We start from the raw sequence: 23,409 nt of genomic DNA, 5'->3' as shown, positions 1-23,409 counted from the left end.
GGAGTCCCGGGCATAAGACTGCAACATCTGCGGTCTACAATAAGAATGTAACTCCCATTATAGAGTCTTTGAAAGAATGGTTCTATTTCAGTTGCAGGTGCGCCTTGCTGGTGACATGAAAGGTTGTAAGAATTCCCTTCACAGGCTCCATGCAAACTAATTCCGTTACACAGAAGCGTGCCGCTTAGTGACATAGCACAATTGTTGCCACTAAGAAACACTTTCTGTCCTTTATTACTGACACATGCATGTGAATAGGGCAGGTTCCAAGTTGTTTTAAGGTACCCCTTTCCCAATTTCTCGTACATGCCAGCCTGTATATATTTTTGGCAGTATTGAAACCTGAAGGTTGAGATTGGAATATTTATTATTCCGTGGATTATCCATTCACTGACAGGTCGTTCTGACATTGTCATTGGTAATCTTTCTAGTTTTTCAATGCTCAAGATTGTATAATCAGCACCCTTTTGCGCCATACCGATTTGTCTATCAGTAAGGTTAAAGATTTGGAATAGTGACGTTGTGTTGATTAAACGCCAAGGCACATAGCCTGAACGCAGATTTTGTAACGTCCAGCCAAGCTGTACAATGGAACGCAATTGTGACTGACCATGTTGTAATAACAGTAAGTCTTGCGATAGTATATCGATTGCTGAAGACACAATGCTGTCCAATGAAAAAATTCTGGAGGACAGAGTCATTAACCCATTGTCCACTACAGAAAGTGATTTTTCCAAATTGATACGGTCAATTTCCCGTATTCTTTCTGCTGTTTCAATTTGAGTAACCTTCCAGGCCTCATTGTATGCTGCATATACAGAGGCTGCTATGAAACGCTTTTGACGCTGTTTGCGTGGTCCCAGTATGAAATCACGCAAGTCAGCACCATCAGTAAGTAAAGTTAGGTGTTGCTTAATTTCAGGCAGTGTGGAAGTCTGTAGCCATTGAAGGCATAATTTGCCCACACTGTAGGTTGTTATTATCCCTGGGTGATGTCTTTGGGGATATCTAGGGTCTGGCCTGGTCATTTTGAAACCCTGTGTTTTATTCAGGAATCTATCTTGACAGTTATTTGTATCTGTGGGCCAGATCAACCATTGTTTCCAATCAGGATGTGTTCTGTTTTGGTTAAGTATATGGTTTATGTCTATTCCTTCATCTGTATCAGAGTTATTGCTAAACATTGTTGGCTTTGGAATAGACGGGTTATTTAAATCTTTGATTTTGGCTAAGCCAAGACAGGTGGTTTGTTGAACAGTGTCATTTAAAAATATCATTTGTTCTGGGATCATGCAGGCTCTAAACAAAGCTTCTAAACCCTGTACTTGCCATTCTTTTGTACCCCAAACACTTTTCAAATCAACATTTTTGTCCCAATAATCAAATCCAAAAGTATTCATTTTTTCAAAGAATGAATCTGAATATATCAATTTTGTGTTGGTTATCATGGTTTTCATCCCTGTCTTGTTTGACAATTTGTAATAAAATGTTTCAGCATTAGTTATGTTAAAACCTGAAAAATATGAATATTTGTCATAAACGGTTCTAGAGCTCCCTTTTGGAGGTGTAGCACAATGTTCCCATTGATTATAATTTAAAACATTTCTAGGTTGTGCAGATTTATGCAAGAAATGGTTACCATAATGGTTATAGCAATACATACTATCATAATTTGTAGAACCTTGCAAATAATCATGTTTTGTAAATTTAGCAGACATTACTAAGTCAGACATCATATTGTTAATACTTTCAAAGTCCCAATCATCAGCAAATGAGTTTGGTTTTGCAAAGTCACTCAAGGAGATCTTGATTTGGTGTGGATATTTCAGGATCTCGACCGGACCATGAATTTCATAGTCAGTGTTGTCCCAGGCTACCCCACCAGGTATCGGATTGGCTGTGAAGTTGGCTGAAGAAAGTTCTGGAGAAAGTTCTCTTTTCTCGACGTGTGAAGATGTGTGTGGTTTGAGGACCAAGTTGATGTTCTGACTTGCTGTGTCCATTTTAGCATATTTTCCCTCAATGAAGCGTCCCAAAGTAAATACCATGATGAGCCAAAGTATGAGGATAAATGCACCAAAACCCACCCAAAATTCAATCCATGGAGAAACCAGATATGTTTCTTTCAGTTGTTTCAAAAGTTCCTTAGCTTTGTCTTTAAAGGATTTTGATGATGGCTGTGTCTTTGGTTCACTGAAGCCTTCAGAGGAATCATCGAAGTTGATGAAGTAACCAGATGCAGTTCTGTCAATTGTTCCAATTGGTTCAGGATTTTTGTTTTTTGCATTGTCACTTGGTACTTCAGTATAGATAGGTGTGTCTCTGCTAAATGTTTTTATTTGGGTTTTCAGAGGTCTTAGTTCTATTGCATTGTTGCATAGTCCTTGTTCTTCTGTAGGCGTTTCGAATGTGATGAGCCTCTTTGATAGGACCTCTGTACTGGTAGCAAACCTTGGTGTTCTGCTACTTATTGGGAGTCCACTTGGCCTACTGTTTGTTATTGGCCACATGTTGTGGTTTTACCAGGTCGATGGATACAACTCGGTTCTCCTTTTTTCCAGCAAGTGGCGGTAGTACAACTGATCTTGTCCCGTTGACAGACAAGACAGGAACTGCTTTTCTGTAAGAAGGCCCAAATTCCTTCTTTACCGCGATCTTCTCCCTGACTAGATCCCCGACTTTTGGAATCCAGACAGGTCTTGCTGGGACAGGTGGTGATTCTTCAGTGGTTGTTGGCTGTTGTTTCAACTGTATGTTGATCAGGTCTTTTCTTGTTTTGTTTAAGTCCTGCAAAATAGCCAAACGGTCTTTGACATCAAAGGTTTTTTCTATTACCACTGAAGTCTGACTATCAAGGTCAGAGATCAACATCCTAGTTCCGAATAATAATTCGTACGGACTGAATCCCTTCAGAGAATTTCTTGGCAAGTTATTTAGACTACGTTGGACACTTATTAGATGTTTGACCCACCCAGCTCCCGAACCTAATATCCTTTCTATTATAGATTGCTTTCTGCCTTGGTTTTTTCTTTACACCATCCCATACCCTCAGGAAGGAAGTGAGAAGATTCCCGCTGGGCTGTGCTCATTTGGCCATGTTTCCCCCCCAGGCTGGTTTGCCTGAGTGAAAGAAATGGTCGAACGTAGCATGCTCTTAGCGTATATGCCATTTAGACTCGCGAATCTTGTATAATAGTCCGGACGTCAGCCGAGTGCTGGTGATCTACATTATAAGTGGAAACTAGCCTGTATATGTTAATCGCAAGCCATTCTTTTTGCTGGTAATATTATCTGCCTTGATTCGACGAGGTATTAAATTGCTTCTCTCCCCTCTGCGATCTCTGTTGCAGTTTGGGCAGTTTTTTACAAACATGGTGTAGTGCAGGCTCATGCCTGGCCACCAGTACCGTGATTGTAATTCTTCCAGAGAATCTTTTAATTTAAGGTGTCTGTAACCCTCGCCCATGTGTGCGTCTGCGATTAACAAGTTTCTCCTGTCCATGTTTGGAATCACTCTATCCCCCACTCCAGGGATTCGAGCAAAAGGGACGGAGTTTGCATCGATTATGTATGTATAATTGAGTGGATAGTTGATCGGTAGTGCTGAGCAGTCGCCGTTTGATGACGTTTTCACTGCCAGCAATGTTTCACCGTCAATGTATTTTAATGTACGCTTTTTTCGATCTACGGGAGCCGATTTAGTGGCTGCCGCTGCGGCTGTTTCAGCCAATGAATTCCCCACAACGTGAACGCCATCACGTTGATGACTCAGTGAGTGTGTCACGTGAGTCTTTGGTAGTTCTTTTTGTAAAAGAGCTATTTGTTCCCAGAGCAGTTTCTGCTTTATTGGTGCATCTGTGTCATCTTTGTAACCGTTCTGAATCCATGTCTGCAAATCCTTGTTATATGCTTTGACGCAGTAATATGAATCTGACACTATAAGTGTCGGGAATTCGCGATCCGCATTATCTAGCGCCATTTTCAAAGCTATTATTTCAGTTTGTAGTTCTGAATAAGTTTCTACTGAGTGTGATTTTGTTAATAGAGGTTTTAGTTTACCTCCGCGCCACACTTCTTTTGTAATCTCACATGTGGGGTTGTATGCATGTTCTCCCCAAACGGAGGGTTGAGCATGTCCGTCTGTATAGATTACACAGGCGTAATGTCGTAGAGGCAAAATGTCGATTGGCAGAGGATACGTCTTTTCATATTTTAGATTTTTTAATTCTTCTAGTTCTGGATCAAAGTAGTAGTATACTTTGTCCGTTGTGATTGAATTCACCCATTGTATCCATTCTGGATCCAATGTTGTTGATGGTAAATTACACGGTGTTGTTAATGCCTCAAAGGCTGATTCAGCTGTTCTGACTGTGATATGTCTACCGTCAGCTATGTCTTTTTCTCTAGCTATTGCGGTTTGAACTGCTTGAACAATTTTTCCTTTGTTGCTGAATCTCTGTTCAGCTTTTGTGTACAAGTGTGATTTGAATGCAATTGGTACCTTTTCTCCCTCATTAGAGGTCAGGTATGTGAATCCGCATCTCCCTGGGATGACTCGAATCACAAGATTGCGTGTATTATCACGTGTTTCTAATTTTGTTTTAATTAGCATGTCTGTTTGTAAGGATCTCAAAATTTCTGTGTGTTTTTGAGTCCAACTGGATCTTTTAAAGTCTGGTTTAATTAGATCGTAAAGGGGTTTGACCCTTTCTGCGTAATTTGCAATGTATGTTCTTCCGAAATTTAGGAAGCCTAGAATTGACTGTAGGTTTTTTAGTGTTTTAGGAGCTTGGATTACGGCACATTTCTCTAGGAAATTGTCTGCCAGGCTTTTACCTTCACTTGATAACTCATATCCTAAGAATAGGACCGTCAGATGGGCAATTCTGGACTTTTTGAAGTTGAATTTGTAACCCTCTGCAGCGAACCCAAGTATTATGGTGTTCACCCTTTTCAAGTGAGTCTCCAAGTCATCATCTGTTAAGTAAATGTCATCGACATAAGATAATGCTTCATCATCATATAGTTGTAGTAATTCTGTTACTCTCGCTGAGAATACCCCCGGGCTGTTCTTGTACCCCTGGGCTAACCGACAGAATTGTTTTTGAGTGCCATTTACTGAGAATGCAGTTAAAGATCTGCTCTCTGGTGCTATGTTTTGACAAAAGAATCCATTGGAGATGTCCAAGGTTGTTTTGTATTTTTTGCGCACTATGTTATTCATTAGTGCAGCACTGTGTGAGTTTTGCACTGCAAAGGTTTTGCAACATGTGTTAAGGTGTCGGTAATCCAAAACTAGACGGTACGAATTGTCTGGTTTGGAGACCGGAAACAAAGGATTGTTCATTTGTGAGGTGCAAGTTTCAATCACCCCCTGGTATTCTAGCTGATCTAGTATTTCATTTACTTGTTTTTTTGCTTCTTGCTTAATTGGGTACTGCCTTTGTGCAGTTGGTTGTGATTTTAACTGGATTTTGTGAGGAGGAGAATCCTCATCCCATCCTACATGATTTTTATATAAAGCAGGTGCTAAGGCCACTGCCCACTTTCTAGCAAGTGTGTATTTTTTATGAATCGGTATTTGATTCGAGAAGGCAGGCATAATTACTTCTTCGCCATGAGGGCACTCCCTGACAAACTCTGGTGGCCAGTCTTTTTCAGCTAGAAGGATGTCATAGCCTTTGGAGAGGTTATCCCAAAATAGTCCCCTTATTTTCCTAGTCTAATCTCCCTCTATACGTAATGTTATCTCGTATATCTTGTGGGGCTTGCTAACTCTGGTGTCTGCAGTTTCCACTTGAAGGTATTCATTCGTGTCCACTGTCTCCAGATGATTCATAAGGACTTTGCGAGCTATGCTCACCTCTGCTGCGCTGTCTAGCATTGTCTGAGCCCATTCTCCGTTTTTCAGTTGTGTCCTCAGTATTCTCGGCATTTTTAACTACCTTGATACTGGCTACCTTCTTTTTTGGAAATTGTAATTTCTTTTTAAGTTGAGCAGGTTCCTTGTCTTTGGACTTGGCGTGCTCTTCTGATCGTCCTCTTCTTTCCGATTTCTGCGAGGAAGTCTGAAAAGATTGAGAGGGACGTGTATCAATGTCTTGATATCTATCAGGTTTTTTAATATTATCCCTATTTCTAAGGTTATATCTATTCCCAGAGGGGTCACTCTGCGGTGACCTCTGTCTTTGGTTTGGAGATTTCTCTCTTCGCCTAGGAGACCTTCCTCTGGACTGGAATTTCTTTTCTTTAGGATTGGATTGTTTGTTTCCATCCCAGTTCTTTTTTGGTGAATTATTATTATTAAAAAATATTTTTTCTGGACTTGTAGTCAGTTGCGGTTTTACTGGTATTCCACCTAGACTATCTCTGCCTAGTTCTTCATAGGATTTTTCTATGATTCTGGCAATTTCAGCTGGTTGGTCTGCTATATCTGTCTCTTTTAACCTCTGGCGGATCGCCACGTTTGCTGCTTCACCTTTTATGTTGGCTAGTAATATAGCCGAAACCTGTTTGAAGTCTTTTAGTAATTTCATACCAAGAGTTAAAGCAGGTTCTGGACCGTATTCATCTTGAATTTGTTTTAGCACATCTGGTATCACCGAAATGGATGGGACACCGTGCGTTTTTGTGTAGATGGAAGCAAAGACTGTACCCCAAGTGTCACAGTCCTCAATGTGTGGTGCGATTCCCATTGGGAGACATATAGTCAGAATCCTGTGTTTTTCTAATGGGGTGGTGTCAGGAAACACCGCCTCTATTTGGGTAATTTTCTGTGCCAACCAGAATGGTATCTGTTCCCGTTTAGCTGGAACTTTACCTAGGCAGGATTGGATGTTCTGTGGTGTAATTTTGTTTGTGTTCCCCTGGTGAGGGGTCAGCTGTGGAAGTTTAATCGCTGGCTGAATTGTTGAAGTCCGCATTACATACTGAACTAATTGTCTATGAATTTTTAGTAGTTGTTTTAGCTGTATTAATAGCTCTGCTGCAGGCATTCTTTCGATGTCTGGATGTGGTGTGTATCCGGCTAAGACCGGCCACGTTGCTCCTGGTCTTCCTAAAGGACCGAGCCTTGTAATGTGATTGTTATGTTTTAGGGCGCCATCAAATAAGAGCAAATGCTCTTGGAATTTGAGTGGTACTTCCACCTCCTCGAAAGGAGTGTACGTTTCAGGAGGTTCCTCTACTTTGTAATAGTGGAAGTACTTTGTTACAGCATTTGCTGCTGGAAAATGTATCCATGAATAGTATACCTCTGTCTGCCGATATTCGTGTGCCTCAATTACGAATATGACTGTGCCACCTCTAGGTGTCAGTCCATTTTCTATAAGTTTTAAGGTTATAGATCTCCTTTTAATGACCGGAATGAGTATTATATCCGCGTCTGCTGCTTGCATGGTAGCATCAGCATCTGCGAGTTCAGTTGCTAATCTAACTGCCTCTCTTTCTTCATCACTTCCTGACATTTTACTGTCAGGATGGTATTATGTTTGTTTGCAGATCAGGTTTCTTTATGGAACAAAGATAAGATGCACAATATTTCGGAACTGTTTTATCCTTCAACGTTGACTTGACCAAGAACCATACATAGGAGTTCCCTCCTGCGAGGTTTTGGAGGATATAACCTTTCACCCACTCCAGACGTCTTTGGAGTATTCGGGAAAAGGGGTCTGAGTGAGAAAGCACGACTGAGTTACTCTAAATGTCTTACGTTAGTTTTATCGCCCTTTCCAAACGCGTTGGGCGCCATGTAGTGTAGCTCCTATCTTCCCAATAGGCTCTGCGCATTGGAATAGTACCTACAGCAGTAAAGGCCTAGGCCAGACGTTAACTAGGTCTACTACTGTCGATGCTAGACTTAATTTTTGGGTTTGCCAGCTAAGCTCAGAGTTCGCTAGAAACTTTCTCGAATGTTCAAGGAAGGATTAACTTCCCTGATTAGACAAGAAGGGATTTAGTTTCTGACAACCATAGAACATGACAACTTTGCTCTCCCCTAATCAAGAGTCAATCTCAAGAGTCGTGTGAGCACAAGGCAATTATTTTACTCAGTCAGTACGTGCATTCTTAGTCTCATCAGAATGTAGAGAAAAGGAAGAGACGGGCGTGTTCAATAAAAGATGTTATTTATTGATCAGTCTCTTTTCTCGTACAAGAGAAATGGATCGATATTATTGCAATACTTATAGTTAAGTAAAGTGCATACATTAGAAGCAATAGTATAAAATAATACTGTAAAAACATTGATATGGTTTCTGAGCCATATGATGTTTAAAAATGATTAAAATATATTTACATACACATATACATTTGACTAAACGTACTCAACTGGTGTTTCTAAATACGCCTACCCCGTGTACCTGACCTAAGTCTAATGCGTGGGCGGGAATAGAAAGTTACAGTTTAAGTTAAGTTTGTTTTTGCCAAGTGAATAACTAAAGAATTCTCTGTGAGGGGTTATTCAGTTCTGTACCTGGAATTTAGGATGGATGAGGAATGGTATCTCTTTCTCTGCTCTCGATATTCCAGGCTGCCTGCGAGGGCTGCCCAGAAACGCCGGTGCTGGGTCTCTCGGCTTGAGATAGCAGCGCGTCTCTCAGCGCGTCAGGAAGGCGGGGCTGCTGCCAGCGGGGTCTGCTTCTGCTCTCGGCTTCGGCAAGTATGGCTGCTCCGTCTTGTCACCACGCGTGTGTTTGCATAGGGCAAGGTCGGCAATATTTATACCTTAAAGGTGCCGAGATTGACGTAAGGATGGACATAGGTACGTCAATAAAGATGTCATACGACTTGCTCGTTAGCACATTCTTTTGCAAAAGTTCTCTGTGAAATCAAAACAATGGCCGCACGGATTATCCAGGTTGTCATAGGTTTGATTTGTTATGAGAACGTCGTATGCCTTATCAGGGGCTGGAGGAATGTCGCTTGTCTAATTAGATCTCAAGCGTTATGACCTAATCAGATAACACGTTCCTGTGCCGTAGTGTGACTGCGTCAGATAACGGTATCTGCATCATGGGGGATTTCTTGCCTCATGGGCTGACTGTTAGTTAACTTGATAGTTAGTTTAACCAGAATAGGGTCAGGAATAGGGGGACTGATTCAGAACCTATAGAAATACACGACATTACCTCTTTAGGTGCAGGAAAAGTGCAACACAAGTAGCACACAGTTTGAGGTGTGAAACTCATGTAGTTATTTTTGCTCCCACAATAACCCCATTTCTTCTTGCTCTTTGCAGGGATCGGGAGTACACCGACATTGATGAGGAGGACCCCTTCAACCCACAGGCCCGCCGCATTGCTGCCCACAACCCCGACCGGGGGCCGATGCGCAGTTTCTGCAGCTACAGCAGCAGCCTCGGGAGCCAGACCAGCCTTCACCCCCCAGCACAGACCATCTCCAATGCACCAGTCTCGGAGTACATGTGAGTGTCTGAAATATTTAATGGCGTTCTCTCCCCGCTTTCTTACCCTTCTGCCTTAGGAAGCATTAATCACAATTATTCAGCAAGATTCATTCTCAGAAAGTTTGAACCTCTGCTCTGTAATTTACAATGACAGTCTCCAAGCCTTTGGGTCTACTTTGTGAATATAGCTTTACAGCTGAAGACTAATGTTACTAAAAACTGAATATCTGTGTCCAAGCAAGTGCTGCAAACAATACCGGTGGGGAAACAAATCATAGTCCTATCTGCATGGACAATGTACAAAATGCTCTACGAAAGAAGACCTAATTTGTATGGGGACAAACACCAAATTTCATAAATATGTACCACCATGTAGCTTGATCTAGTACCCAGTCCTTTAATGTTCATCCTTTCAAATACAAGAAAAGGGGCAGGCCAGCTTTTTCAGTTCAGGAACAACTTACCATCTGAACTTCTCTTGGAGCCTTTGCTGAAATGTAGAATAGTGTTAAAACAACTAGCCTCTTGTTTTCAACTTGGTCAGAACTACTACACTATAGTGCTAAGAGACTTCTGTGGAGTGGAAGTATGCGTTATAAATACCCTTCAATATATATATATGACAAAGGCCTCTGTGCAGGCTGAAACGCCTCTCTTGTACCTGGGATTGAGGGCGACATGATTAATTAAATTGATGCTGAATCCTGAAACCACTTCGTGCCTCTGAAATATGTCATTAACTTTGAGAAAAAAAGAGGTATTCTTGTAAAGGGCCAACACTAATCTGACAGCTCTGTAACCGTCCTTCCACTATTGACTCAGCTCCTCAAAGCAGCAAGGGCACCATTTTTTTAATTCATGGTTTTAACATTTAAATATGAACGTACTTTCTGACGTGTTTTAATTATAACCGCTTTTTATTTTTGTAATGGTTTTTATTAAGGACTCCTCATTTTAGGGCAAAATATGAAAGAGGTCGCGGGTTAAGGAGTAAATTCCCAGAAAGTAGACATTCTGTTGGATGATGATGATACACATGAGTAGGTCATAGATGTTCAGTTTTAATTGTAAATGTGCATGGAAGAGTTACTATCATACAGGCCCGTTCATGTGAGTGTGTTCTTCGATGTGGGTGTGGCATTTTAAATGATGGTGTGAGAAAGAACGCAACTCTTATTTTTGTCTTCTTGTAGCTGAAGAAGGGTAAGCCTTGAAACGCTTTCTGCATGTGGGGGTCTCTAGACACAGCAAATTGGTGCCACATGCCATGATTCTGAACGGAAAATCATTGGATCCTAAGGTGCTTTCAGGTCCAGCCTAGAGTCAGAGCGCACACTGCTCTGCGAGGCATGTTGTATTCCCTGTGTGACTTTTGGCCCATCTCAATGATTTTCATTGGGTCCTTCCTGTGCCTTTCGAACTGCTTTTCTTTTGTATGGTGAATTGGTGGTATTTGTCCCTGGTTTGTCATGCCCATGTTGACTAGCCCGGTTACTTTTAATTTTGGCTGGAACACTAGCGCTTGTGTTTTAAGTTGCTGTGATTGACACGTGTGATCGTGTTTTCGCATGCCTTGCATGCAGAAGCATAGACGCTCTCAGGCGGGTCCTTCTTCACTGCCATTGCTTAGGGATAAGCAGGGCACCACGTGCTTAGTTTTTTAAAATGTATTTTTGGAACTTATGTAACAATGGCGGGCGCCTTTCTTTTATTTGGTGCTGTTCGCACGTAATGTGAGGCTCTCAAACAGGATGCAAAAACCAGAACCAAGGGCGGCCGTGTTGATAAGCTGTTGCCAATAACCTATCTCTGCTCAAGGATTGGGTTGACATTCTCGCTCCAAGAGTGCATGTCTGTATCAATCTCACGCCCCTCTCTCCCACCATAGTTCCCCGCACCTCCCTAGTGTTCCTGCTCCCATCCTTCCGGGCCTCGTGTTTAGGCTTTTTTGGGGTGGCTAATTTTTAGGTCTCGTCTGGTGTTAGCAGTGTGCATGCGCTGCTCTCGCCATGACGAGGGTCTTTTGGAATTGATACGGATTCCAAAGCGTGCACGCGGGGAGACGGAAGAGACAGAAGATGTGCACGCAGGGACTGGATGCTTTACGGGTGGCGTGATACACTGGGGACTTTTATTTTTGCCGCCAGTAAAGGCTGTCCCCGCGTGCACATCTTCTGTCCGCCCCATGACAGCCGCACTTGTTATCTCACTGTTGAAATTTCTTTTTATCTATGCCTTAACTTTTGTCACTTTTTCCATATTTTCTCCTCCTCATTTCTCCCTTTTCTGCCTTTCTACTGCTTTTGTCAAAGTCTAATAATGAACAATAAGCCCTAAAAATGAGCGCCGGTGCAAACATCTAACACTGATTCCGACCGTCAGCCCTTCAAGAAGGAAGTGCCACTTATTGACAGCTGTGCCTGTGAAAATAAAATAAAATTGTGCTTTTCCTGAGTTTGCGTGTGTCCCTGCCTGACCCTTTGGCAAGAGCCACACATTTTCTTGAAGCTTTTCACTTGTTCGCCTGCATTTATGTACCTGGAGGTGTTTTAATATGTCTGCCGTGGCGCAGTTTTTCCTCTGCTCAGATTGGAAAAAGTACGGTGGGGCCTGCGAGGCTCGAGCTCTATCCAATGCAAGGTCACTGCGGTACCCTTATCTGTAACTAGGAAATAAAATGTTCCCCGCATGGAGATGACGCTCAGATGGCCAAGTAAACAGAGCTTCGCAAACATCGGGCAAGTCACACTAGTGAGCGGGTGAAGCGTTGCTGGTGCTGTCCAAGGGAGAGGTCATGTGTACCCCCTTGTGGCCATCCGTGGCAGGACTTGAAAGCACGTGCGCATCTGACAGGAGAAGCTGCCGCCCATGACACAATGCCACAAACAGGAGCCGTTCTGCAGTGCACGTCATGGTCGTGCCGGCCAGTCCTCTAGCTCCTGTGTTTCAACCCTGCTCCATAGCCCTGCGTCCAGGTATCCAGCCTTTGTCTCTGCCAATTACCAGAACATGTTCTTCGTTTGCTGCCCGCTGTGTAGTTTAGCAGAACAACAAGGTGATGGATGTAGTGAAAAATGAATGGCAGCCATGGTCTGTTGCTAAGGCCACATTCTAGCCCATCGTTTTTCGCCCAATGGGCAACTCTGAACAGCGGCCTACCTTACGTAAATAAAGTAAAGTCCACATTTGTATAGCGCACAATCACCCGTAAGGGTCTCTAGGCGCTGGGGGCCGTCGGGAAGATTAAGCGAGCTATTGCCCAGAGTCACATGGTGCTGGGCTAACCTGCCGCCGGAGCCGGGGATCGAACCCTGATCCCCAGATTCCAGCGTCAGTCGCCCTGGCCGCGGCGCCACACCTCTCCCCTTCAGTACTCACCCTGCCCCTCCTGGGGATAGTACAAATCCCAAACTGCCAGGAGAGCCCAGTCCCCCGCCAGAAGGGAGCACAAGCCACCCCCGCCCGGTACAGCTGATTTGGGTCTCATCAGTGGCACAGAACCCCAGGCAGAGCTTCCGTAGTTAGGGCAGGCCATTGCTCTGCGGGTGGCATCACAACCCTGTGCACAGAGGGAGCTGCAGCTTCCCAGATTTTTGCTCACTGAGCCTTTCCCCAGTAGCTCTTGCTCCCCTCATATTAGTCATTCCTCTTGCTGTCCTCGTGGCCTTGTCACATTCCCCACCCAGTTTATTGCCATGTGCATTGTATAGACCTGTAGAATACATGCCCCTGATGAAGCTCAAAGCCCTCCGATTGACATTGGTGCGTTAAGCACCACTTTCCGCGTATGGGGTTGATATGGTTACAGTTAGGCGTATATGTGTGGTGATGAATGAGGTGCATACGTTTTAGAGATGTGCTCCAAATATGTGGGAAACTGGTAGCCGTGGTTAAAGCATGAGATGTTACAGAGAAGTGTTTGAATAGTTGCCGTCACACATTCACACACCTACTTTGAAAAGGCATATGAGTGGTAAGAGCCGTGTTTTCGACGTGTGCTGGAATTTGAGGTGGTTGTCAATATCCCCCAGTCTCCGACTCTGTGACCACAAATACTTCTCTTTGCCTTGTGACTGCATTTGTCTCCATTGAACCTTCTTTTCCATCTTCTAGACCAAAGTCCCCTCTTATGTGAATCGCATATAATTTTTTCCATATTGCACCATTGGTTCGATACCAACCATGTGACCTTTCTTTTTATGAGGTGCATATGGGCCCCACCTTCCAGCTGCCCTGTGGTATCACTTGTGTGTGGAAGACCACTAGTCCTTGTGACATCCTATGGGTCACTTCCTTTTCCTCAGTATGAACTCTGGGCACTACAACACACTCCCTCATGGCTCAGATGGTTTAGCTGCCTAGCTCCCACCTCAGAGCTGTTCAGCCTGTTCTCAAGTCCTTTATGGACGCCCCTCAGACCTTCATTAGTGTCACTTAGGTTGACTGCATTATTTCCAGGTGCTTGAATTCTAGATCTTTTCATTCGCTGGTAAAGTGTAACGTCTCCCTTCGTCATTACAGAGAAAATAGACAGATTTGTAGCCAAGATTTTAAGACCAAGTAGATAATCCCAGCTCATCCGCGTCACCCTGAACGCTGTGTGATATGACTGGTTCCGCAGCTCTGCAGAGGGCATTCTAGAAGAGTCTTGCTGCGTGATTGGGGATAGTTCTTCTAGCCAGGTGAACTTTACTAATGATCCCCTTCCCCTCAGATCCTCCCCTTCCTACTTGGAGTTTCGTAAAGCTCTAAAAACCTTCCTATTCCAGCAAGCTTTCAGTCCATAGTCCCTGATGTCCTCTTCAGTCTTGAAATCCAATAGCGCCAAGAAACTGCTCAGTGAATGCGCGCTCTATAAATAACTAAAAAATTCAAATTCAAAAGATGGAAACTACTAGGGTTCTTGTTTTGGAGAACCACGTAGGCTGACCGTAATAATGCTTAGTAATGTCTCTAGAATGACAGGCTCGATAAAAACGTATTAACCTAGGCATAATGCTTGTGCATCCTATGCTCTTGCATGGATAGTGAGTGTAAGGCATTCACAACCGGGTTGATGTTACCTACCCCCGTCAATTCCAGTAGTATGTGGGCATTTGACTTCTGAGTAAGTTGTAGCCTTTTTTTGGGAATTCAATAAAATGCCACCAGGACTCGAAATTTCAAAGTACAAGAACTTCTCTACTACGAAGCACTCGAGCAATGTCCCAAAAACCTGTATTATTCTACCAACACTACAATGCTTGTTCGTGTCCCTACAGGAGTTCAAGGCAAGTTGAAAGTATTATAAGCTAACTGCTAGTCTGTATTACATTTAGCAGGCTTGACCTGAACGGCTCCAGTTAGTATAAAGCATGATTGCAGAAACTTTAAAACGACTGCCCATCTACGGTAAACTCTGAGCAATTTCTCGGTTTTCATCCCTGTACAGTGAGCCAGCACCATGATGAAGGTGAACACCATAGATACAAGCATTGGCATAGCCAATAGGTCTCGCCTTTGGGACCTTATAAGTGTTTAGTTATCCAGCACAATATCCTTGGTGCAACAACATAAAGTGTTGCATGGCGAAACACTTATAAGGTCCCAAAGACGAGACCTATTGGCTATGCCAATACTTGTTTTTTTTAACAGGAGTGCCAGCTGCTGCAAAGTGCCTACGGGCCTCGCATTTACCTTTTTATGCAACTGCGCACTGTCTCTTTTATTTTTAGTTTAATTATGCCTGGGTTTCCACATCGCTACATAGCTCCTTGCAGCTCCTTCACAGCGCTTTATCAAGATGGATATTCACTAAAAAGCAAAGATCAAGGCGGAGTCCAGCTAAGTGTGAGGAGGGTCCCCACACAACATATGTTATGCCCTGTTACACTACTAAAAGCAGTATAAATTTAAAACCGGGTGCTGAGTGCGATTTAAAATGCAATTAAAAGGGAATTAATGCAAACAATACTTTTCAAGGAAACATAATCACACAGCACACGCAGTGATTGAAAAAGCAATGAAATAACGATTTGTTGTTGAATTTGAAGCCGTCCGGTCCAGTGGTCCACCGCACCCACCCCCCCTTTGCTTGTCCTGTTCACTGCCGCCATCGTTGCATGCTCCATCTTTGCTTCCCTCCCACCCCGTCTTCATATTTAAAAGTATATTTTCTTATTTAGCCCTTCGTTTTTTATTTAAAGTATACTGCTCCCACCCCACACGCATACCTTGGTTGCTTGACCTGTGTTCCCCCACCACCTTCCTCTCATCGCTGTTATAGGAAAGAGAGAATTAAAAGTGTCAATAATTTAATGCTATTCTAAAGGAGCATTTGTTAACCGGATCAGAGCAAGGAACTTCTCCCTACTGTCATTCTAATAAAGTAAAAGAGCACAAATTCATGTCTCAAAACTCAGTACAAATTGATGTGGCTGATGGATGGGGCTTGCGCAGCTGGCGGTTGATCTTGTCAGCAGCTCCCGGTATTAATGCCCTCTTCGCTTCTGCTATGGCCGGAGGCTCGATGCAGGACCCCCCAGCTCTCTCAGACATCGGCAGAGGAGCCTATCAGCTCCGGCTAGGAACCGGGTAAAGCGGGACAGCAGTGGATGCAAGAGACAACTTCTCTCCTCCACCACCAACAGTTCAGCGCCCGGGTGGGTGCCATTTTCTGCGGAGAAGCTCCGGGGCTCACCGGGTCGGTTCGGGGGCAGACTGCCAGTCTGTCGGAACACCGAGAGCCTGCTTTTGGCTGTCGCTGAGCCCCCCACACACAACGCCACCACCCACAGCGTGTTCAACTGGGCTCTGGTGAGAGGCCCCCTCCTCCTTCCCTTTAAACTTTGTTTTAGAATTTGCTGCCTCCCGCTCTGCGATCAGCTGCCTTGGCGCCTGTGGTCTTTCTTCCCTGACCCCTGGTCTCCAGATTGAACTCCTCTGCCCCAGCTCCTCATGGACGATGAGGCTGTGACTTTGCTGCGGACTGCCTTTCTCCCCCCGGACGTGCTGGCTATGGCAGCCCTCTTCCTGGACTTTCGGACTTGGACCTTTATGCTCCCTGCCATTTTCTTTTTGACTCGCTTCTTCTTCTACCTTTCTCCTCCGCCATTTTAGCGATCTCTGACCTCCCCCTCTGTCCGAGCGACCTTTCTTTTGTCTCTCCTGTTGCCTCTGACACACTCCTCACTGTCTTACTCATTACTATCTGCTTCCCTCTCTCGTTTGTCTCACTTTCCTGCCTTTCTCTGTCCCTCCCTTGGTGCTGTGACTGCATCCCCCCTCCGACCCCACTTAATGGAACTCTGCTTTTCTGTATATAGAGATAACTCTAATCGCTAGTATATGCAGTAGACCATTGTACTCTTTACCATTCCTATGTGACTCTTACAGTATATCCATTCATATCCCTTCCCTATGTATATAGAGATAATTATAATCACCAGTCTCTTCTTTGTGTGACTTTAGTGTGTATCTTTTATGTAACACAAGTAATCCGAAGTCCTTATATTTTGTAACTGGTTCTTGTGTAAAGCGCTCTGACACCTTCGGGTAAAGTTTGCGCTATATAAAATCGCATTAAATAAAGTTACCACCTCAGGTTGTGTTGAAAGGAGACCATGTTCCAGCCCCTTCTATTTGACGACCTACCGCCTTGTGGGAGTTAGTCTGTGTGCATCCATTGGAACAATTGGACTGAGATGCCTTCTTCTAGTAAATTGTAACAGAAAATGCCACAAGCGACAGGTTCACAACTTCTGTTCTATATCTAATTTGATTTCGTGAAGAGGAATCCACCTACTAATCTAGACCCTAGGCCTAGGATAACCAAGTATTTATGCTGGCAGATAGATTCCCAGTAGTAAATCACGTTTCAAATTACTAAGTTTAGAGAGGTCCGGCACACGGTGTGAGGAGGAGCAGCCGAGAGACACTTATTTATTTATTTATTATAGTGTTTTGTATAGCGCGAACAAGACCCGTGGGTATCAGAGCGCTTAACATCGAGGTAGGTTACAGATTGACAATATAATATCAATTATAAAAACAAACAGATATGAGGTAGAAGAAAATATGGCTATGAGGGGGTGACTAAATATATATATTCCTAACGCATGTGAATTTGCATTAAGAGGTGAGTAAGGCTTAGCTTATGTCACGGTCCATATAGACAAACAAGGTGAGGTAGAGGTTATATAGTTTTGGCTGTGAAAAACAGTTATAAGTTCACATAGACATGAGGTAGCGATAAGGATACAGCCGCGGCTTGTGCGTGGAGTCAGTCACTTGTCAATGATTAATCTTCATAATATTCATGACGAGGACCACCCTTCTGCTGACGTAAATATTCATACCAGCGATCCGTCGGCTTCCCTATGCAGGGTATTTACTCATCATAAGGCTCTTCAATTCCCGTTTGAATGTTACAATATTTTGAATCTTCCTAATGCTTGGAGGGAGTGAGTTCCAGACTCTGGGGGCAGCTCCAGAGAACGCTCGGTCATAAGTCTTTTTCTTTCGGAAAATGGCTGGCCGCAACAGCAGCTCCTTGGCGCTTCTAGTTGGTCTGTTACCTCCCGATAGCTTAATTTTCTTGGCTAGGTATCTTGGCGTGTTATAGTGAACCGCTTTGTGGGTAATACGTGCTATCTTCATTTGAATTCTGGCCTCATAAGGTAGCCAGTTTAGTGCTTTCAGGTGAGGAGATGTATGATCAAATTTCCTAGATCCAGTAATGAGTCTTGCCGCTGCGTTGAGACAAGCTTTTAGTGGTGCTGTGGATGTTTTAGGTAGGCCAGCTAATGTGGAGCAACCATATTCGATCCTAGAGATAACTAAGGATTGTATAGCCAGTTTTAGATCCGCCTCTGAGATGAATGGTTTTAATTTTCTTAAGTAGTTCAAGTGGAAGCGGGCACTTTTAGCCATTGAACTAATGTGGGCTTTCATGTCAAGGTTCTCATCTAACGTGATTCCTAGTGATTTAGCTGAGTTGACTAGGGTTGGGGTGCAATTTAGCGCAGTCACCAATTTGGTCCATTCCTTTACTTCAGAGTGGCTCCTTGGAGGTGAAATTAGCAAGAATTCTGTTTTATGGGCATTTAGTTTCAGATGATTAGTAGTTAACCATTGCAAAGCCATCTTTAGTGTCTCATTCATTAGATCAATGTCATCAAGGGAGGCGATCTTTAAGTATATTTGCGTGTCGTCTGCATACATGTGATAGGATATCTGTGATTTTCGAAGAATATCTGTAAGAGGTTCGACATACAAGTTGAATAGATCTGGGGATAGCGTTGAACCTTGCGGGACCCCAGTTGCGTTAGGGCAAGGGGGTGAGATTGCTTGGTTAACCAGGAATCGTTGTGTTCTGTTCCGTAGGAAATAATTGAACCATTTCAGCACATTTCCGGACAATCCCATCCTGTCCTGTAGCCTGGTCATTAGTGCTTCGTGATTTACTGTGTCAAATGCCGATGACAGGTCTAGGAGAATCAGTAGGCATGCTTGATTTTGGTCTAGGGCTTGTAGCGCGTCATCGACAATATGCAGGATCGCTGTTTCCGTGCTATGCCCTGCTCTGAATCCTGATTGGCATTCGTCTAGTAAGGGGAACTTGGTGATGTGTTGACTCAATTGGCTCTGCACGCATTTCTCAATTAGTTTGGCCAGTAAAGGGATGTTGGTCACTGGTCGATAGTTATTCGGATCTGTTGCATCCGCTGTCGTTTTTTTGATTATTGGCACTACTTGACCTGTTTTTAGGCAGTCAGGGAGGATCCCTTGTGCAAGAGAAGCGTTTATTATTTTGGTCCAGATTGGAACCACAATGTGGCTGATTTCTCTTACACACTTTGCAGGTAAAGGGTCATGATAGTGGTTGTTCGGTCTGATTTCCGATAGCGTTTTGGCGATCTTGTCCTGGTCATATAATTCAAATGTGTCCCAATTTGCTTTATTTTTGGTCTTAATACACTCTGTTGTCATGAAGGCATCGCTCGTAGGCAAAGGTTGGGTCGGAAGGTTAGCCGCGGCGCTTGTGAGCTCTACCTCTAGCGATTTGGTCTTCTCCGTGAAAAATGTGGAGAATTCCTCGCAGCTTAAGGGAGTTTTTGAGTTCCCTTGAACCGATTTGGCTAGTTTATTTGATTGTTGCTTTAAGATCTCAAAGAGTTTTCGTGGTCTGTTTTTGGCGTTGTCAAGTTCTGCTCTTATAAATTCGTTTTTGGAATTGATTATCTTTTTGTTATATTGGTTTCTGATTTTTCTGAGGGCTTTCAGCTCTGGGGAGGAAGGGTGTTGTCTCCATTTTCTTTCGGCCATTCTCAGTTTGCGCCTATCTTCATTCAGTGACCCACTAAACCAAGGATTTTTTGGCTTCTCTGTGACTCTTTTCAGTTTTAGTGGCATGGTGTCATTGACGATATTTCCGATTGAGGTTATGTAGTGATCAGTCAGCTCATTTACATTCTGCATGTTAGGTGGCTTTAGGTCTCTCTCACAGCTTTCAACCAATAGCTCAATATTCGCCTCTTTTGTATCTCGGTATCACTTGGATGCTAACAACAGATGCAAGTAGTTTTCCTTCTGAACTTTTATTTTTGTGGCTTGGGCTCTGACAAGACGGGGAGGGAGATGAGCGTAGTTGTTGTAGAAGGAACCCGTACAAATCACAATGCTTTGATATTCTCCTTTACCAGCACTTCTTTATTTGATAATTCGCAATATGACATTTTTTTCCTGTTTGGAATTTCTTGCAGACTTGAACAAGCATTTACAATGCAACAGTCTCGCCTTTGCAGAAGTTAGAGCTATTGGCATTGTAAATGACAAAATTGTTATTTATGTTTTGGGTTTTAAAACAGATAAATAGATGGCATTGTCATTTACAATGCCAATAGCTTAATCTCTCGCAAATGCGACACCCATTGCATATGCACCCATGCAGAGACACACGCGCGCACACACACACACACACACACACACACACACACACACACACACAGCCACACACACACACACAGCCACACACAGCCACACACAGCTTCACACAGACACACACAGCCACACACAGCCACACACAGCCACACAGAGCCACACACGCAGAGCCACACACACTCAGAGCCACACACACGCAGAGCCACACACACACAGAGCGCCACACATACACACAGAGCGCCACACACACACACACAGAGCGCCACACACACACACAGAGCGCCACACACACACACACAGAGCGCCACACACACACACACAGAGCGCCACACACACACACACACAGAGCGCCACACACACACACAGAGCGCCACACACACACACAGAGCGCCACACACACACACACAGAGCGCCACACACACACACAGAGCGCCACACACACACACAGAGCGCCACACACACACAGAGCGCCACACACACACACAGAGCGCCACACACACACACAGAGCGTCACACACACACACACAGAGCGCCACACACACACACAGCGCCACACACAGTGCCACACACACACACAGCGCCACACACACACACAGCGCCGCACACACAGCGCCACACACACACACAGAGCGCCACACACACACACAGAGCGCCACACACACACACACAGAGCGCCACACACACACACAGAGCGCCACACACACACACAGCGCCACACACACACAGAGCGCCACACACACACAGAGCGCCACACACACACAGAGCGCCACACACACACACAGAGCGCCACACACACACACAGAGCGCCACACACACACACAGAGCGTCACACACACACACACAGAGCGCCACACACACACACAGAGCACCACACACACACACAGCGCCACACACAGTGCCACACACACACACAGCGCCACACACACACACAGCGCCACACACACACACAGCGCCGCACACACAGCGCCACACACAGTGCCACACACACACACAGAGCGCCGTTTTGTGCACCTTAAGTATAACAAATCATGTGTGCAAATTATTTTGCCGAGACAGTTTTCCTCCCAAAAATAAATTTTAAAAAGTGTAAATGGTTTTATGGATGTGTATATTACAGCTCTACGCAATGCCCAGATATGAACTAATGCGTACTGCTAGAGTGCGGTTAAAGATGCTCGGCCCAAAATTATAAAGGCCGCAATTTTTGTTTATTCGCAAATAAAACATGTAAATCTCATGTCTGCAAGATATCGCGATAGGGTAGAACTACTTCCGGTGATTATTATATATATATTTTTTAATTCTCTCATTTTTATCTTGGGCATGACAGTTGAGCACCTGTTTAACCTGCGCTTTTTCTCAATACATTCTGTTCCCAAAAGACACTTGAGTTCACCATCATATAGAGGAGAGTCACTTTCAACGGGCTTTTCTGGGGTCTTAAACGACCCCTTCTCCCCGAATCCATTGACATGAATAGGACCTAAGACCCAAAATGTTGAAAGGTGATTAAAAATATGGGAATAGCTGTACACGCTGACTGATTGAGGCATCGGTAAACAGTAGCGGATGGTGCATTGATAAAAAGTCGGAAGGGCTGGAGCAAGGTAACTGCCCCTGAGCACACGTTAGTGGAGGGAAGGAGGCGAAACGGCCCTGTCAAACTTAAGGAAAAGCAGCGCCTAGAAAGCCTTGACCCAGAACAGGGACATAACGCAAGCCCCGTGAAGGCTGAGGGGCCAACAAACTTTCAAAGGGGCCCCATTCAATGCAAGGTCAATCAATATCCGAGACAGGAGACTCGGCGGCCCCTCGGTGCACTCTTAACGAGACCCTCTTTTTGCTATACACCACTGCCCCAGGACTGGGCTGCCAATATCACCGGGTGACTAGAATGCCCACCACTCAAGTTAAAACGCTTAGAGTCCCACAGCGCTAGATAGACACGGTAATGCAGAAAAGTACGAAAGCAAAACCACAGAGCACAAAGTAACGTGAATAGCACGAACCAAAAAAAACTTCAGAAAAAAAATAAATGACGTGCAGTTCCGTATTCACGCTGTGGTCTGGTGCTGTGTGTTTTTTTTTTAACTGCGTGTAGCCAATCTGGTTGGGCTTTTCTTGGTGTGTGACCACCGGCATGTTGTTCAGGTGAGAGAGTTTTCTTCCCAAACTCAGTCCACGGACTGAAGGCGAGCGACTCCTTCCTCGATTCCGGAAGAGTTCGACTCCTGCTCCAGGGGGAGGGGGGGGTCTCACTTGTGATGTGGGTGCAAGTCAGGGTGCCCGTGTCAGGGAGGGTGGGTGCGAGTGAAACCACTCCTCCTGAGAGGGGGGTCTATGCAGGCTGGGGGTACCGGGTAGAGGCTGACAGCAGTGTGTGGGTGCAGGCGAGGGCTCGCCGGGCTGCACACCGCGTTCCCAGGGTCGCGAGGTGGTACTAGCCTCTGGTAGCCTGTCCTGGAGGAGGATGATGAGTCGCTCGCAGGGCTCCGTCTGTGCCTTGCCCGGGAGGCTTTGCCTGGAGGTGAGCCGGCGAGCTGCAGCTCACAGCGTCATGTCATTAAAATGCATGGGCTCCTCAGTCAGTAACAAGCATACCCGAGCGTGCTTAAGCTTTACAGATACAATTTATTTACACAAGAAAAGACATTGCCGCCCCACCCCAGGACACAGGAGGCACATCGCCCACTTTTGGAGTCCCCAGGAGCAGTCCCCAGCTGGGGACACTAATCGATTTAGAAACGATTAAATACAACTGAGGGGCTACTGCCTTTATTAAACCCTCAATCTTCATTACTGGAGAGAGTTAAAAACAAGCGCCGAGTAGACTGAAAGCACTGACAACTCACCGGAGATCCTCACGGGGCACGGACGGGCGTACGACATGACAAACACGGTGCCAGATCCGGAAGGCAAGAGAGGAGCGCTCCACACCACCATGTTTCTCCAAGGTCAAGCAAAAATGCCTCGGAGAAACGCGCCGTCGTTTTCGGATTCGGGGGCGTGTTTTTCTTTCTCTCCTCTTCCCATTGGCTGGAATATAAAATTCCAGCCGATGGGAAGAGGAGAGAAAGAATATG

The 23,409-nt window shown here is 44.6% G+C and overlaps 1 protein-coding gene across 1 annotated transcript in view; it reads left to right on the top strand.

Annotated features, from left to right (window-relative positions):
* Positions 1 to 23,409, top strand: part of TTYH2 (tweety family member 2) — a 423,103-nt gene that overhangs the window by 384,847 nt on the left and 14,847 nt on the right. The window contains exon 12 of the mRNA XM_078654259.1: positions 9,239 to 9,424. Coding sequence (XP_078510385.1) covers positions 9,239 to 9,424 — 186 coding nt within the window. The remainder of the gene's footprint in view (positions 1 to 9,238; positions 9,425 to 23,409) is intronic.

The sequence above is a fragment of the Lissotriton helveticus genome, chromosome 7 (assembly GCF_964261635.1).
Source record: "Lissotriton helveticus chromosome 7, aLisHel1.1, whole genome shotgun sequence".
Classification (NCBI taxonomy): domain Eukaryota; kingdom Metazoa; phylum Chordata; class Amphibia; order Caudata; family Salamandridae; genus Lissotriton; species Lissotriton helveticus.
The sequence above is the reverse complement of the archived record's forward strand: the minus strand, read 5'-3'. Positions and strand labels throughout refer to the sequence as shown.